The sequence below is a fragment of the Sinocyclocheilus grahami genome, unplaced genomic scaffold (assembly GCF_001515645.1).
Source record: "Sinocyclocheilus grahami isolate Dianchi unplaced genomic scaffold, SAMN03320097.WGS_v1.1 scaffold1322.1, whole genome shotgun sequence".
NCBI classification, from domain to species: Eukaryota; Metazoa; Chordata; class Actinopteri; order Cypriniformes; family Cyprinidae; genus Sinocyclocheilus; species Sinocyclocheilus grahami.
In genome coordinates, this window is record NW_015506501.1 from 107,778 (window position 1) to 126,156 (window position 18,379).

The 18,379-nt window shown below is 38.8% G+C and overlaps 2 protein-coding genes across 2 annotated transcripts in view; both read left to right on the plus strand.

Moving 5' to 3' along the window:
• The window catches only part of LOC107569205 (receptor-type tyrosine-protein phosphatase O-like), a 23,136-nt gene extending 9,607 nt beyond the window's left edge, over positions 1-13,529 (plus strand). The window contains exons 2-14 of the mRNA XM_016255227.1: positions 1,868-2,147; positions 3,157-3,312; positions 4,231-4,383; positions 4,697-5,188; positions 5,376-5,537; positions 6,365-6,561; positions 7,647-7,770; positions 7,870-8,063; positions 8,445-8,556; positions 8,629-8,792; positions 10,838-10,958; positions 11,663-11,796; positions 13,213-13,529. Of these exons, the coding sequence (XP_016110713.1) occupies positions 1,868-2,147; positions 3,157-3,312; positions 4,231-4,383; positions 4,697-5,188; positions 5,376-5,537; positions 6,365-6,561; positions 7,647-7,770; positions 7,870-8,063; positions 8,445-8,556; positions 8,629-8,792; positions 10,838-10,958; positions 11,663-11,796; positions 13,213-13,389 (2,466 nt within the window). The 3' untranslated portion in view covers positions 13,390-13,529. The remainder of the gene's footprint in view (positions 1-1,867; positions 2,148-3,156; positions 3,313-4,230; positions 4,384-4,696; positions 5,189-5,375; positions 5,538-6,364; positions 6,562-7,646; positions 7,771-7,869; positions 8,064-8,444; positions 8,557-8,628; positions 8,793-10,837; positions 10,959-11,662; positions 11,797-13,212) is intronic.
• Positions 13,530-15,420: 1,891 nt separating this feature from the next.
• Positions 15,421-18,379, plus strand: part of LOC107569201 (receptor-type tyrosine-protein phosphatase O-like) — a 4,674-nt gene continuing 1,715 nt past the window's right edge. Inside the window, exons 1-7 of the mRNA XM_016255223.1 lie at positions 15,421-15,436; positions 15,512-15,588; positions 15,674-15,808; positions 15,897-16,019; positions 16,623-16,777; positions 16,989-17,124; positions 17,875-17,983. Coding sequence (XP_016110709.1) covers positions 15,421-15,436; positions 15,512-15,588; positions 15,674-15,808; positions 15,897-16,019; positions 16,623-16,777; positions 16,989-17,124; positions 17,875-17,979 — 747 coding nt within the window. The 3' untranslated portion in view covers positions 17,980-17,983. The remainder of the gene's footprint in view (positions 15,437-15,511; positions 15,589-15,673; positions 15,809-15,896; positions 16,020-16,622; positions 16,778-16,988; positions 17,125-17,874; positions 17,984-18,379) is intronic.

The following is an 18,379-nucleotide window of genomic DNA, read 5'->3' on the forward strand; positions in this document are numbered from 1 at the left end:
GTGTGTGTGTGTGTGTGAGAGAGAGAGTGTGTGTGTGTGTGTGAGAGAGTGTGTGTGTGTGTGTGTGGTCCACTCATACATATTCATGTTAATCAACAAAATTCAGTCCCAAAAGTGTGTGAGAAATGGGGAAAAGCCTAAATATATTTTACAGAAGTTTTTGACACTAATATCTCTCCATAGATCTCAGTATTTTAGGCCCCTATACATTCCCGGGTCAAAATGACCCGAACAATTTAAATGGTTATATCTCTTAAAAAAGAATTGTAAAAAAATCTGAAAAAAATAAATGATGTGTATTTTGAGGATCTTAAAGCGTTTGCAAAGTTTCGTTCCCTTACTAAAAACGATGCATTTTTTAGGAATTTTTTTGTATCTCTTAAGAGCTTAAATGGTTCTTCTACACCATTTCTGGTTCTCCAAAGAAGCTCTCAGTGATCAGTTCTTAAAATAAAATGTCTTCCTAGTGTAAAGAACATTTTATTAATCTAAAAAAAACCTTTTTCCGCTCTAAAGAACCTTTAATGGTTTCATGCATGCCAATAAAGAAGCTTTATTTGTGAGTGTGCAGCACAAATGGGTTTATTGTGGAGCCCTTTGTCTCTCTGGAACACTAAAGTACTGTTACAGCGCCTCCACTTTCTGACGGATCACAGGCTGATAGTCCAGCGCTTTAGCTTCATCTTCATCATCAGTCTGTCTTTCTCTCGTCAGAGCGAGATGTTGTGTCTCAGATTCTCTGTTTGCATGATAATGTCAGCAGCTGCGTTCGTCCTTCAGTCGCTGACCTTCCTTCATCTGAGGACCGAAAGGCCTCGGCTGTGACATTATCTGACAGAGATTCCTCGGCAGAGCTTCATCATCTTCACCTGCTCCTCGAGTGTGTGACGTGTGTGACGTACGGAACGCTTCATCCTGGGTTTCAGTGTCTTTTGGCCGTCTTCTGTCTCTAAATGCACCACGTTTAGACACACCTCTAATGTGAAACCCTAAAATGAAAAGAAAGAAATAAGAAATCATATTGGCCTATTTTTATAATCATTATGCTTGTGTGTTTGTGCTTACATTTTTTTCATGACAAATTCTCAACATAACATAAAATGTTTAAAAGATAGATTGTTGATTCACTTCACAAGCTGTCAGATTAAATCAGTTTAACATAAGTTTTAAACAGATTTCTATTTCCGCCGATGGAATCTTCAGCGTTTCATTTGCATACTGAGCTCTGATTGGTCTAAAACCTGAACGTGCGTTTAAAGCCGAGGAATCTCTGCCGTGTGTTTGTCCTTCAGCTCGTCATCGCTGTATCTTCATCTGACCTCAAACACGCCAGCAAAGACAAAACAACACTCGCTTACGTCTGATTCGTGAAGAAACCACAAAACCCCTTTTTTTTCTTGCAATTCCGAGTTAATGTCTTTACAGTTTTGGTCCCAATTCTGATAAAAACAAATCCGATATTAACAAAAACTATAATAGTATGTCACTGATATTAAATAGTGGATATTATAGCGATGAGCTGTGGGTGTGTATGTTGGTCTGACCTTAAAACACACACACACACACACACACACACACACAAAATAGCATTGTGACGAGAGGGGCGGACTGCTCGTGGTTTCTGTGTTTATTTTCTGGCCTGATTTTGGGAGAAAATCTGAAAATCTTGATGAAATTCAGGAGGACATTTCTGAGAGCTAGTGCTTCTGCTCCCGAATGTCATTTGAGATTGTTTGTTTATGTGTTTGATTCCTATTACCCGTCTTTCCGTTCATTATTAATGTCGTCATGATGATGTGGTTTGCATTGATTGTTGATCGATGTGTGTGTGTGTGACTCATGCGCCGCTTCTTCTTGTTCCTCTCAGGATGCGGCTCCGTTCCAGGTAGCGTTGCAGGATGACCGCCGGATGCTGCTGTCGCTGGATGCTGATGATGTGAGGCCCGACGTGTCTGTGTATTCGGTGCGTGTTTCAGGAGAGCCGCACACGCACACGCTGCTGTTCACGCGACCCGCCGACGGTCAGACGCTGCCGCATCCGCTCCAGTTCAACGCCTCGTACCACGGCCTGTGCTACTCCATCAGTCTGATGCTCGGGAACGACAGCAGAGCATCCAGAGCCGTCAGAACCGTCCCTGTGCTCACCAGTAAGACATCTGCTACACATGTGTGAAAATAATGCATCAAAATATAAAAAACATTTACAATGAAAGAGATAAAAAAAACTAAAGATATAAATTAAATAAAATAGGCAGTAGTCATTAATAAATCTAATTTAAACATTTATTAAAAAAAATAATTAAAATAGGCAGGCAGTAGTAATTAATAAATCATATTAAAACATTTATAAATAAATTATTAAATAAAAATATAAATAAATTAAATTAGGCAGTAGTAATTAACAATTAAATAAATAAACATTTATAAATGAATTAATAAATAAAATGAATACACATTAAAATAGTCAGTAGTAAAAATAAAACATAAAAATTATAAATACATTAAAATAGGCATTAATAAATAAAAATTTAATATTTATAAATGTTATTAAATAAAAATGATAAATTAAAATAGGCAGTAATAATTAATAAATGTAATTAAAGTAATGATATATACACTAATAAATAAATATATTAAATACATAAAAATAGGCAGTAATAAGTAATAAATAAAACATTTATAAATACATAAATAAATAAAAATAATACATTAATAAGGCCGTAATAATTAATAAATATAAATAAAATATTGATAAATGAATAAATAAAAATAATAAATATATTCAATATAATAACTAATAAAACTGTTTGCAGTAGGAAATAGTATACAAAAATAAAACGGATAAATAAATAATAAAAAAAATAAGCATTTTATATTTAAAAAATGGACATTCGTTTTAATTAATTAATTAAAAAAAAAAGTTAAAAGTAAAAATCAGCTAAGTTGTGGTACTGTTGCTGTGGTATAAACGGACTTACATCATGATATAGTAGTATTTTAGTCAGACCACTTTTATCCACTTTTAACTATTTTGTTTTCAGTAACAGTTTTAAGTCAGAACAGAGTGTCTTTATTCTCATTACAACAAAAAGTAATTGATTTTTCAGTCTCCTGTTTCTCCAGTTTGATAAATCAGTGAACTGTGTGTGTGTTCAGAGCCTCTTCCTCTAGACAGCGTTGAGATCTCTGATTACGGTCCGGCTCCAGAGACCGGCGTGGTGTTTCAGATCCGTTCTCCAGACAGGAACATCTACACGAGAGTAAACATCAGCTACATGGAGGGCCGTCAGCCACGCTACATGCTGTATAAAGGTTTCTGTGTGTGTGTGTTATGCCTGTGTTATGTGTGTGTGTTATGTGTGTGTGTGTTTCTATGTGTGTTATGTGTGTGTTACGCGTGTGTGTTTCTGCGCGTGTTTTGCATGTGTTAAGTGTGTTTCTGTGTGTTGCATATGTGTATTATGCGTGTGTTTCTGCATGGTACACATGTGTTATGTGTGTGTGTTTCTGCGTGTTATGTGTGTTCCGCGTTTGTGTTAACCGCATCATGTGTGTTTCTGTGTGTTACTCGTGTGAGTTTTTGTGTGTTATGTGTGTGTTTCTGTGTTACGCATGTGTTATGTCTGTGTGTTTCTGCGTGTTCCGTGTTTGTGTTACCTGCATGTTACACGTGTGTTTCTATGTTACGCATGTGTTATGTGTGTGTGTTTCTGCGTGTTATGCGTGTTCCGTGTTTGTGTTACCCGTGTGTTACGCATGTGTGTTTCTGCGTGTTACTCGTGTGAGTTTTTGTGTGTTATGCATGTGTTTCTGCGTGTTACATATGTGTTATGTCTGCGTGTTATGCATGATCCGCATTTGTGTTACGCATGTGTGTTTCTGCGTGTTACGCATGTGTTATGTGTGTGTGTTTCTGCATGTTATGCATATTCCGCATTAGTTGCCCGCGTGTTACGCATGTGTTTTATAGTGTGTTACACGTGTGTTACTTATGTGAGTTTTTGTGTGTGTTACGCATGTGTGTTTCTGCGTGTTACGCATGTGTTTAATAGTGTGTTACACGTGTGTTACTTATGTGAGTTTTTGTGTGTGTTATGCATGTGTTTCTGCATATTACGCGTGTGTGTGATTCTGCGTGTTACGCACATGTTACGCATGTGTGTTTCTGTTTGTTGTGCACATGTGTGTGTGTTCGTCACGGCTGAACTCGGACTCTCTCTATCTCTGCAGATTTCTTCAAAGGGAAGACAGTGTTCAAGCACTGGCTGTCGGGCACGTGTTACACCAACATCAGCTTCCAGCTGGTCTCAGAGGCCACGGTCAACAGGAGCACGCTGGTGAGCCACAGTGACGTTACCCATGAGCCCCTGCGCCACCGCACCGGTACGACTCATTCAGGCTCTTCTGTCAGCCGTCATGTGATCATAAGCTCTAAATTCACCTTTAAATGACCTTTAATTAGCGCTGGAACGACTGGTTAGAGCTGGAGCAGGCAGTGCACGAGCCTCGTTAATTATTGATGGAAACCCCCCAGATTCACTAATTAATGAAACCTGTCAGCCGTTTGAGTGCATTTCACCCTGAAATCAAAGAAAATGTTAAGAATTTTTACTTTGCCTGAAGAATTTATATTTTTATAATTTTGGTTAAATATGATAAATGGTGTTTGTTCTGTGTGTTAATTTCACATGTCCAGTCCCGAATCCTCCTCTCAACGTGTCGCTCAAGATCATCCACCTCAGCAGCCGAGGAGCATCTGGATCTGACCTGCACGCGGCTGTTCTGAAGGCTTCCCACAATGCATCAGTCCTTCGGCGGGCACGTGACATTCCTGCGGCTGAAGAACAGGAAGAGGAAGTGAACGGTGAGGAGATGAGCATCACACAGATGCCGCTGAACGAGTCCGTCACCATCTACAGCAGCACAGCCGAACCCGCGCCTGACAACAGCACTGAGCCGCTGTGGGCGGAGCCGACGGGAAGCTCCGCCCCCACAGAGGAGGAGGAGTTTGTGAATGCACTGATGCCAGAATATGAGGACTCTAATGAGCCAGGGTCAGCGATGGACGTGACCTTTGAAGCCAATGTGATGCTCACGCCGCTGCCGCCCATCCTGCTGGAGCTGCGCTGGTTACCGCCGCGGCCGCCCACCGCGTTCGATGGATTCAACATCTACATCTACCGCGATGGTGAGAATCATCACGTGTTTTACACAGCAAAAAACAATTATGTTTGTGTAAACCCTTTGTAAATTAATTTCTGTGTTTATTTCCTTGTTGTTTGACCAGGAAACTCCACCAAAACAGCCAGCGATAATAGGCAGTAATAAAAATAAGTAAAATCTTTGTAAATAAATTCCTCTGTTCTTTTCCTCAGGAAACTCCACCGAAACGGCGACGGTGGATGAGAACACACACGAGTTCTTCACCGAGCTCTCCGAAGCAGGAACGTATAGCGTTCACGTCACGACGCTCAGTTCGTCTGGAGACTGCGAGGCCCGAGAGAGTTCAGCCGACACCGGATTCACCTTCTACCTGAGTACGAGCGTGTGTGTGTGTGTGTGTGTGTGTGTGCGTGAGTGTGTGTGTGTGTGTAAGCCGCGAGTCATGTGTGTGTTTGTGTGTGTGTGTGTATGTGTGTGTCATGTGTGTGAGTGTGTGTGTGTGTGTGAGTGTGTAAGTGTGTAAGTGTGTGTGTGTGTGCGTGTGTGCGTGAGTGTGTGTGTGTAAGCCGCGAGTCATGTGTGTGTTTGTGTGTGTGTGTGTGTGTGTGTGTGTGTGTGTATGTGTGTGAGTGTGAGTGTGTGTGAGTGTGTAAGTGTGTGTGTGCATGTAAGTGCGTGTGTGTGTGTGTGTGTGTCGTGTGTGTGTAAGCCGCGTGTCATGTGTGTGAGTGTGTGCGCGTGTGTGTGTGTGTGTGTCATGTGTGTGTAAGCCGTGTGTCATGCGTTAGTGTGTGTGTGTGTGTGTGTAAGCCGTGTGTCATGCGTGAGTGTGTGTGTGTGTGTGTGAGTGTGTGAGTAAGCCGCGTGTCGTGTGTGTGTAAGCCAAGTGTCATGCATGAGTGTGTGTGTGTGAGTGAGTGTGTGTCTCGTGTGTGTGTAAGCCACGTGTCATGTGTGTTTGTGTGTGAGTGAGTGTGTGTGAGTGTGTGAGTAAGCCAAGTGTCATGCATGAGTGTGTGTGAGTGAGTGTGTGTGAGTGTGTGAGTAAGCTGCGTGTCGTGTGTGTGTGTGTGAGTGAGTGTGTGTGTCGTGTGTGTGTAAGCCAAGTGTCATGCATGAGTGTGTGTGAGTGAGTGTGTGTGTCATGTGTGTGTGTAAGCCGCGTGTCATGTGTGTGTGTGTGTGTGTGTTTGTGTGTCAGGTCCGGCGGGTGAGTGGATGGAGCAGCCGCTGGAGCGTCCGCAGGAGGTCAGTGTGAAGATGCTGGACTCCAGCACGGCTGCTGTGTCCTGGGCTCCGTCTCGTCACAGATATAACGGCAGTCTGATCTCGGTGCTGTCGCTCACCTGTCTGCGGCCCAGCATCAGCCAGCGCATGGAGAACACCTACTGCTCCGAGGTACGGATCACTCACCTGATGTTGTATGTCAAATATGCAGATTTCACCAGTTCATTCAGCCGATCAGAACACTGCAGACTGATACCACTTCAACTCTATCAGCGTCAACAAAACGTTTTTTTTAGAGGAAGCTGCATACATGTAGGCTACGGGAAAGAGCGAAGACGTTGAATTAAACACACACACGATCAGCTTTACCACATGTTTATACTGGCCCCGATAATCAAAACTATTCATTCAGCCGATCAGAACACTGCAGACTGATACCACTTCAACTCTATCAGCGTCAACAAAACGTTTTTTTAGAGGAAGCTGCATACATGTAGGCTACGGGAAAGAGCGAAGACGTTGAATTAAACACACACACGATCAGCTTTACCACATGTTTATACTGGCCCCGATAATCAAAACTTCTACTTAGCGCTTGCTCAATTTCTGCAGATCAGTTTTTGTGAATGAACGACTCGATCCACCTGTTGCTTTGGTCTTCATGAACATCCGCTGGCGCCACCTGCTGGTGAGCGACCGACAGCAGCTGCAGCTCCACGAAGTTTCTGTCGAATTTTAACCACTGAATTTGTGAAAGCGAATCTGAAAAGTCAAATAAAATGGACCGGAATTTGCCTGTCGAATATTGTACATCGTATTTTTAAACAGATCGTATATTTTGGAGGTGAATTCTGGAAGGTGAATATGAATTACTGAAATTTTAATTACGAATTCAAATATTCACAGCTTAAATAAACAACTATGTTAAATTTCAGGACCTAAAAATGCAAGCACTGTTAATGCAATGCATAATTTTTTCAGTTAGTGCTATTCAACGTTTTTAGACATATGGCATTATTTTTCTTCCATACAAATATATTACAAAAAATATATATATATACATACAGTATATGCATTTCTAAATAAAAACAACACAATAAATAGTGCTATCGTAATATTTCACTGTAAAATTAAAATATTTTGTATTACTGTTATATTACAATACATCGAACCCTCACCAGACACCAGTTTAATGTCAGTGGTTTAGCTGTAAAAGTGTTTCGTTGTCACGTGACCCGCTCTCCGCTCTCTGATAGGAGAACATCACCAGTGACATCATCATCAGCAGCCTGACCCCCGGCGCTCAGTACAGAGTGCTGGTTTATCACACGAACGGGCCGCTGGTTAGTCCCCCGTCTGAACCAATCATCATCGACATCGGTGAGTGAGTGAGTGAGTGAGTGCATATATAATGAGCATGCATGATGAAGCTCCGCCCCCTGACTGACCGTGCTCTGTGATTGGCTGCTGGTGTGTCAGAGCCGACAGGTGTGCGTGATCTGGTGGTTTATCCGCTCAGTCCCAGCGCTGTCATCCTCAGCTGGCGGCGGCCGTATAACGTGGCCTTCAGAAAGTACATCCTACAGACCTTCTTCTTCAACTCGGCCACGCAGACGTCTCAGTGGAGCACTTACTACGAGATCGCCTCCACCGCGTCCGTCATCGCCTCTGTGGTAGCCAGCGAGCCACGACACACAGAAGAGTCTCAAAAGAGGCGTCTGAATCAAACATAAGGCTTTAAATGCCATAACAAAACTCTCAGCACTGTGAGAGGTCTTAAATTCAAAATAAGAGTCCCTGTGCATTTCGGGCTTGTCTGTGATTAAAAGTCCCAAATTATGCACGAAATCTTTTTTCTCGATATTATTGGTATTTTGACACTTTATGTGGCGTTTAAACTCGCTCTGAAAATTCAGTTTGTAGATTTTACTTTTATTGGCACAATAATCAGCAGAATTATATATCAATAAACCAGCTGATCAGTAGAGATGCTGAGTGTGATGAGAAATACTGCCTGACTATTACAGTCATGTTTACTGCGCTGTGGTCCTCAGAGAGTGACGGATCTGCTGCCGGCCTGGTTCTATCAGTTCCGCGTGACGATGGAGACGTGGTCCGAGCCTGCGCTGGTCTGCTGCGACGCTTCCACCGTCAGCTTCGTCACAGGTGCGCCGGTCACATGACCTCTGACCCGACCCGTGTCACTCACTCACTAACCAACCTGTGTGTGCTCGCCAGCTCCCGAAGCGCCTCACATCTCGACGGTGGAGTACTCTCACGGGACGCTGTTCGTGCGCTGGACCTACGGCGATCTGTTCACCGATCTCTCGCACTCACGCTTGCTGCACTGGCAGCTGACGGCCGAGGCGAAGAAGAGCGCGAGGAGACGCTACTCCATCCACGTGAGTCTCGGCAGCAAAGCCTGCTACATGAGCATCACCGCCACAAGCAGCTGCGCATTATCAACAGGTGTAGAGCAAGTACACTACATAAGAACAAGACGACTGTGTTTAGGTGCGATGTCTTCACATTCCATTGGTTTCCAGCAGTGTTATTGATTTGCTATTATGGTTTCATTTTAATTTTTAGTAGTTTTAGTACATTTGTTGTGTTTTTTTGTCATATTTATTAGTTTTTGGAGTATTTTAATGTCTGACTAATTTTTTATTACGTTTTAGTTTTTGTTATGTTTTCATATTTATTCGTTTTTTATGTCTGAATAAATTTTATTATTTTTTGTTGTTTTAATATATTTTTTGTTTAATTTAAATTGTAGTAGTTTTAGTAAATTTGTTATGTTTTCATATTTATTAGTTTTTTTAATGCCTGAATAATTTTTATTTCATTTTAGTTTTAGTAGTTTTATTAAATGTATGTTTTTTCATATTTATTAGTTTTTGGAGTTTTTTTTATGTCTGAATAATTTTTTACTAAGTTGTAGATTTTAGTTTTTGTTATTTTTTCATATTTATTAGTTTTTTTTATGTCTGAATAATTTTTATTATTTTTTGTTGTTTTCATATATTTTTTGTTTAATTTAAATTGTAGTAGTTTTAGTAAATTTGTTATGTTTTCATATTTATTAGTTTTTTTAATGCCTGAATAATTTTTATTTCATTTTAGTTTTAGTAGTTTTATTAAATGTATGTTTTTTCATATTTATTAGTTTTTGGAGTTTTTTTTATGTCTGAATAATTTTTTACTAAGTTGTAGATTTTAGTTTTTGTTATTTTTTCATATTTATTAGTTTTTTTTATGTCTGAATAATTTTTATTATTTTTTGTTGTTTTCATATATTTTTTGTTTAATTTAAATTGTAGTAGTTTTAGTAAATTTGTTATGTTTTCATATTTATTAGTTTTTTTAATGCCTGAATAATTTTTATTTCATTTTAGTTTTAGTAGTTTTATTAAATGTATGTTTTTTCATATTTATTAGTTTTTGGAGTTTTTTTTATGTCTGAATAATTTTTTACTAAGTTGTAGATTTTAGTTTTTGTTATTTTTTCATATTTATTAGTTTTTTTTATGTCTGAATAATTTTTATTATTTTTTGTTGTTTTCATATATTTTTTGTTTAATTTAAATTGTAGTAGTTTTAGTAAATTTGTTATGTTTTCATATTTATTAGTTTTTTTAATGCCTGAATAATTTTTATTTCATTTTAGTTTTAGTAAAAAAAAAATTTGTTATATATAAATTTTTTTTAAAATGTTTTTTTCTGTTTTGTCTGAATAATTTTAGTTTTTAGTTCGTGTTATTTTAGTTCTTCAGCTTTAAACAAAAATAAGAATGAGGAGGAGTGGCCTCGGCGACTTGCTGAAATAAAACAAGTTAGTTAATCTTTATTTCTAGTCATATATTTATGGTCTTAGCTTTATCTGTTTTCCGTGGACATTTTCTTTCCTTTTTTTCATGTGATATTTATTTTGCTCAAACCACCCATACATTAATCAAATAAATTAAATAAATATAATAATTTTAAAAGCTACATATGTATATATACATGAGCAGATTAGATATTCACTTATTATAGTGTTATTTTAAACATATGTAATTTATATAAAAAATTATGTATATTGTATACATGAAGAATCACAATCAAGTTATTACATTAAATGATGCCCATCTTTTTATTTTTTAATCTTAAATTGTATTTATTATTAATAAGATTATAATTATAATGTTTAAAGTAGCTAGTGATTTAAGACTCGGAGACTCATGAGGTTGCGCCGTTAGCCTGTAATGAATCTAATTACCCAGCGCACACACATTTCTCTCACGGTTAATTAGCGACGGCTGAATGTTTCCACACACACACACACGGAGCCCAGCTGAGATGCATTACACGGATCTCTCCACTGAAGCCTGTGTGAATGTGCAGTGTCGCCATGGAGACGGTTGCTATGGGATCAGACTCATCGCTGCGCCTGACGACTGTGTTTCAGGTGACCCGCAACATGATGAAGGCGTCTCTGGCTCTTCCTCCCGGAGACATCTACAACCTGACCGTGTCCGCCTGCACCGAGACGAGCCGCAACACGTCTGCGCCGCACATCATCAAACTCGGTCAGTGGCAAGTGAATGGGTGCCGTCAGAACGAGAGCTGATAAAAACATCACAATAATCCACAGCACTCAGTGAACATCTGGAGAAGACGAAAGCTGGGACAAATCCAGCATCAAGACGCTTTTAACTAAAATACATTGAGTCTATAATCCATAATAACTCTTCCTCCAGTGAAAAAGTGTTTTGGTGTGAATCAGGAGAGAAATCTGCACAGATCAAGCAGCGTTTAAACAGCTCTAAACACATATGTGAGATACAACAGATGCACTTTTTTCACTGGAGGAAGAGTTATTATAGACTATGTATTTTAGTTAAAAGCGTGTTGATGCTGGATTTGTTTCAGCTTTCGTCTTCTCCGGATGTTCACTGAGTGCTGTGGATTATTGTGATGTTTTCATCAGCTCTTGTTCTGACGGCACCCATTCACCGCAGAGCATCCATTGCTGAGACATTTCTCCAAACCTGATGAAGAAACAAACTCATCCTGATCTCTTCCTTTAGTGAATGTGAAGTCGGAGCTGTTCGCACAATCAAGTCCAAAACTAAAAGCGCTCCTCGTTTACTGCTGAGTGTGTGTTTTCTGTTCTCGTAATAACTTCCCGTTCAGACGCTGTCAGGACTGTCGTGGCTGCTCCCTTTTTATTCTAGTTGTTTTTAAGCTGTCTTCTTGTAAGTAGTGTGGCGTTTGGCTGTTTTGCGAACAGAACCGGCTCCTCCGAAGTCGCTGTACGCGGTCAACGCCACCGACGCGGCCGTCACGCTGCTCTGGACGGAGGACGGCGTCGTGGACTTCTACCAGATCGTCTGCAGACCGCTGCGAGTCAACAGAGAGAGCAAAGTAAGAGCTGCTGATCAATATCATAACCACACGTGTGTGCGCAAACATCTGGAGATGCAGATTGTGATGGAGGTTCTTTATGGTTCTGTGTGTGATGATGAAAGCAGGAGGAATCTGTGCACTATAACTCCGTAACAATTTACAGCCAGGTTTCATTTGTTAACATCAGTTACTACACTGAACTGAGGAGGAGCGATGCTTCTACAGGAACATTAAACATTAGTCAGTGCACTGAGAACCAACATAAACAATCAACTACTGTATTATTAACTAACATTAACAAAGAGTAATTTAATAATAATAATAATAATATAATAATAATAATAAAAACAATACTAATAAATACAAATATAATAATAATAATAAAATAAATAAATGAATAAAAAAATATATAATAATAATAAAATAAATAAATAATATAAATAACAATATAATAATAATAATAAAAATTATAATAAAATTAATAATAACAAATAATATATCATAATAATAACAAATAATAATAATAATAAAAATAACAAAAACATTAATAATAATAAACAATGATAAAATTAATATAATAATAATAATAATAAAACAACAACAACAACAAATAATAATAATAATAATATAAAAATATAATACTAATAATAAAATAATAATATAAATAACATAATAATAATAATAATAATAATAATAACAAATAATATTATAATAACAATAATAATAAACAATGATAAAAATTTATATAATAATATAACAATAATAATAATAAACATAATAATAAACAATTATATAATAATAATAATAATAAAAAACAATAATCAGATGTTCATTGTTAGTTCATGTTAGATAATGCATTAATTAAATATAACAAACAATTAATTTATTCACGATTCATAATTCATTAACACTTTACAGTAAGGTCCTACTAGTTAATGCAACGCAAACTAACATTAGCAGCGAGCAACACATTTGTTACAGTATTTATTAATCTTTGTAAAAAAAATAGTGCTGTCAAATCGATTAATCGCATCCAAAATCCAAAAGTTTGTGTTTACATAATATATGTGTATATATAAATACACACACACACTTGTATATATTTAAGAAATATTCATATTCATATTATACATAAATACACACATATATTATGTAAACAAACTTTCGCGATTAATCAATTTGACAGCACTATTAAAAATGCAGCTGTTTATTGTTAATTAGCTCACGTTAGCTCAGTTACATAATAATATTATAAAATAATGTTTGATTTTAATAACGTATTGTAACAAATGTGAAGTGTTACTGATGTGTTGTGATGTATTTCCGGATCCCGTCGCTTTAAAGCCTCAGCCTTCATCAGAATGGCAGCAGTGCATTGTGGGATCGAGGCTCATCGTGTGTGTGTGTGTGTGTGTGTGTGTGTGTGTGGTTCAGAAGGCGCGCGAGCCGCTGCTCACCGCCGCTCGTGTCGTGACCGTGTCAGGACTGCAGCCGTCCTCTTCGTACAACTGCAGCGTGATCAGCAGCAGCTACAGCAGCGCCAGTGAGCCGGCGTTCATCACCGTCAGCACATCCGGTGAGGACAGCTTTCACACACTGCGCTGCCGCTAAAACAAGGAGCACACAGACACATTAGACCACATACGACACATAACACAACAGCACAGGACTGCAAGCACAAGGAGACTAAGTAGGGCAGGTAACGAGGGAGACACAGGTGGAATAACTGATACAATAATGAGGTAACAAGATGGGCGAGGTCAGACAATCGACAGAAATTGTGAGAAATAAAGTTGCAGTTATGAGAAATAAAGCCAGAATCACTAGATATAAACTCATTAATGCAAGAAAATAAAGTTGCACTGATTAGAAATAAAGTCGGAATTGAAAGATATAAACTCTTAATTGTGACTTTTTTTCCTCAGAATTGTAATTTGCGATTCTGACTTCACAACACACGCAGTTGCGAGTTTACATCTTACAACAGAAGTCAGGATTGCGAGATGTGAACTCTGCAAATGCCTCGTTTTTTCATTCAGCAGCGGAAATGAGCTTTCATTGTTCTGAGCTCTGTTTCTCTCAGACTCAAGAGTTCAGTGTTTCAGTGAATGTAGCTGTAGTGTGTGTGTGTGTGTGTGTGTCTGTGTGTCTGTGTGTCTGTGTCTGTGTCTGTGTGTGTGTGTCAACAGACAGAGAGACGTCAGAGACACTGACTGCATGACGCGATCATTAACCTGTCACTAATGAAATATGCTCAATCATCTGTGTGTGTCACTATTACTAATGAAGCACCGTGTTTTGTCCCCAACTTTTTGCTCTTGGTCTTTTGCTTTCTGTTTTGTTCAATGGGCTTCAGGCGCAGGAGTCTCTTTGCGTTCCTCACGCTTCTGCCGTCCTGCCTTTGGACTGACTATCTTTTGGCCTTTTATATGAATCCGTGGTAAGTAGCAGCGCAGCGGCCGACAGACAGACAAACACATAGCTGCTGTGCATTATGGGTATCGGATGCATGACACTAAGGCTCTGCATGACGTCTTCACCGCTCGTTCTCACCTCCTGCATGTTTGCTCTAGCTCCGCGATGCTGTGTCGGACTGAATGCAGATTTATAAATGTGTGCGTGTGCGCTTCCTCTTCTGATAGCTTGATTTCCTGAATATATATTTATATAATTATTTAAAAATAATAAATACTAAATGTAATGTTTATATAAATTATCTCATTTTAATTGCCTTTATATATACAGTGGGTACGGAAAGTATTCAGACCCCCTTAAATTTTTCACTCTTTGTTATATTGCAGCCATTTGCTAAAATCATTTAAGTTAATTTTTTTTCCTCATTAATGTACACACAGCACCCCATATTGACAGAAAAACACAGAATTGTTGACAATAATAACCTTATTAAATCTAATAAAAATATTAACAAAACCGGTAATACTTTACAATAAGGTTTCAATTTTACTTTTAATTAACTATGTATTTTTATGCATTTATTAATCTTAGTTCAAGACTTACTAATACATTATTAAAATGTAAAGTTGTATCATTAATGTAAAAGATTTATAAAGATAAAGATTAATAAATGCAGCTTCATGTTAGTTAATGCATTAACAAGTGTTAACAAATGAGACCTTACTGTAAAGTGTTTATATGATATTATCATATTATTATTATTATAATTTGTCAAATAAATTCAGTTGCAATGCAGAATACACACAGAAATGAAGGAGACCAAATGCAAATACAGTTATAAATGTGGATCTTTTTTAAAGTTAATCTTGCATGAAAAGTAATTTCATAAAAATCTATTTAAATTTTTTTTACATGAATTTTTATAAATTTTTTAAAATACTATAAATCCTCCCAAAACTGCACAAATGCAGAGGAAAAACATTAATAAAATGTGAGATATTACATTTGTTTAGAATTATAAAATGATTTACTATAGTCTTTAAAGAAGATGTCCTTAATTATTATAAATATAGTATCAGATTTTTACATATTTATTCCAAATACATATGAAAATAGTGGCCAGTGGAGCTCTTTTTCACTAGTGTTTATTGATTTTTCTCTCTTCGGTATTGTGAGTAATTTAGTTCTTCAGTGCAAATTTGGCTATTAAATAAGCTTTAAAAAATCATGAAGTTCAAGAGAGGTTCTTACTAAAGATCAGCTTCTCTCAGAGAATGAGTGATTGTTATATTCATCCTGAATGTTTGTTTGGTCACAGATGATTTCAGTCGAGTGAAGCTGATCTCTCTGCACAACGATGAAGGCTCGGATTACATCAATGCAAACTTTATTCCTGTGAGTAGCTCAGCAGTGTCAGCGATTAGAGTCGAGTCGTTCACAGGTTACTGGGTGTCTCATTTGGGTGGTGGTGTGTGTTCAGGGTTATAACTCTCCGCACGAGTTCATCGCCACGCAGGGGCCGCTGCCCGAGACCAGGAACGATTTCTGGAAGATGGTCCTGCAGCAGAAGTCTCACATCGTCGTCATGCTGACCCAGTGTAACGAGCGCAGGAGGGTCAGTTCCCGCGGCAACCGCTCCGTTATCGCTATGACACCACACAGAGACGGGCAGATGTTAACGAGAGCATGTGCTTCCTGTGCAGGTGAAGTGTGACCACTACTGGCCGTTCACCGAGGAGCCCGTGGCGTACGGAGAGATTACGGTCGAGATGCTGTCGGAGACCGACTCGCCTGAGTGGACTGTCAGAAACTTCAGACTGGGATACGTGAGGAACATAACTAACCATAACTAACCATGATGGATGGATGGATGGGTGGATGGGTGGATGGATAAATGGATGGATGGATAAATGGATGGATGGATGGGTGGGTGGATGGATAAATGGATGGATGGATGGGTGGGTGGATGGAAAGATGGATGGATAAATGGATGGATGGTTGGATGGGTGATAGATGGATGGATGGATGGATGGGTAGATGATAGATGGGTGGATGATGGATGGATGGATGGATAAATGGATGATGGATGGGTGGGTGGATGATAGATAGATGGATGATGATAGATGGATGGGTGGATGGATGGATGGGTGGGTGGATAGATGGATGGATGGGTGGGTGGATGGATGGATGGATAAATGGATGGATGATAGATGGATGGATGGGTGGATGATGGATGGATGGGTGGGTGGATGGATAAATGGATGGATGGATGGATGGATGGGTGGGTGGATGGATGGATGGATAAATGGATGATGGATGGATAGATGGATGGATGGATGGATGGGTGGATGATGGATGGATGGATATATAGACAGATGTTGTGAAGAGTCTGTTTCTGTCTGATGTTCTGTGTGTTTCTGATTCTGCAGGCTGATGAAACTCAAGACGTTTTGCACTTTAATTACACCTCGTGGCCTGATCACGGCGTGCCGACAGTCAACGCCATTGAGAGCATCTTACAGTTCGTTCAGATTGTACGGCAGCAGGTCAGCAGGACCAGAGGACCCATCGTGGTCCACTGCAGGTGAGTCTCTGTCAGTGTGTGAGAGTCTGTGCTACAGGAGTCATTCCGGCTCACTGGACTCCAGTTACAGTGCCCGGAATCACTGCGGCTCACTGCCATCTATTGATTTCCTGCTTGTGGTGTTGCTTCAGCTCTTCACTAATGTTACAGTGGGATGATGGAACAGACACTGGTGTGTGTGTGTGTGTGTGTGTGTGTGTGTGTGTGTCAGTGCTGGAGTGGGCCGGACCGGCACCTTCATCGCTCTGGACCGGCTGATGCAGCACATTCAGGAACACGAGTATGTGGATGTCCTGGGCCTGGTGTCGGACATGCGCTCGCACCGGCTCTCCATGGTCCAAACCGAGGTACAGAACCTGAACCAGATCCAGAACCAAAAACTGAACCAGAACCGGAATCAGATCCAGAACCAAAAACTGAACCAAACCCTGAATCAGATCCAGAACCAAAAACGGAACCAGATCCAGAACCTGAACCAGATCCAGAATCAAAAACTGAACCAGGGACCGAACTCATGAATAACACTCTTTTGAACTGCTGTTTTCTTTTAGAAAAATACCTTTGTATTCTTATATAAGATTGTTCTTAAGACAAAACTGAATAATAATTCAAATTCTTCAAAAGAATCTTCTTAAAAATCATTATAAATAGCCTCTTAAAGTTAGAATAACATCCAATTTGTCTTAAATCCTCAAATGTGAGATTAAATTGCTGTAATTAAACATAACAACATAACACTAGATACATATTTCTGCTACTAGTGATTATGATGGAAAATGCAGTGCGTACAGCTTCTTGGAAAGCTTGTTTCCACCACCGGATAAAAAGATAAATTTTACTTTTTTTCTCACAATTTATAATTGCAAGAAAAAAGTCAGAATTGTGAGATTAAAAGTCTTAAAATGTTTTATTTTTTAATCTGTGGTAGAAAGGAAAAAACTGAATTGCAAGATATGAAGTCAGAATACTGATATAAACTCAGAATTGTTAGATATAAAGTTAAAATAGCAGATATTGGATTCCATTTGAATCCAGCCCTGGAACGGTATTCATGTGTGTGTGTGTGTGTGTGTGTGTGTGTGTGTGTGTGTGTGCAGGAGCAGTACGTGTTCATCCATCAGTGTGTCCTCCTCATGTGGAAGAAGAAGAAGCAGCAAACGCACACGAGCGACGTCATCTACGAGAACGTCAGCAAGTCCTAATGAAGTGAGACCTCCAAATTAAGTTTCCTGTGAAAAATCAGCCGATCCTGAGCAGTGTCTGTGTTATGAATTCGTTTTTATTTTTATATTTTCCATTTGATTTTAAAGTTTTAATAATTTTATTGTGTTTTTCTGAATTTTCTGTCTACATAGTTTCTATTAATTTAGATTTCACTTTTAGTGTTATTTTAGTACATCAAGTTAAACTAATCGAAAGTGAACATTGCTGCCTGGCCATCTAGCTGAAAAAAAAGTTACGTTTTTATTAGGGATGCTCATTATGGTTAATTTTCCCAGATGGATGGATAGATGGATGGATGGGTGGGTGGATGGATAGATGGATGGATGGGTGGGTGGATGGATAGATGGATGGGGGATGGATGGATAGATGGATGGGGGG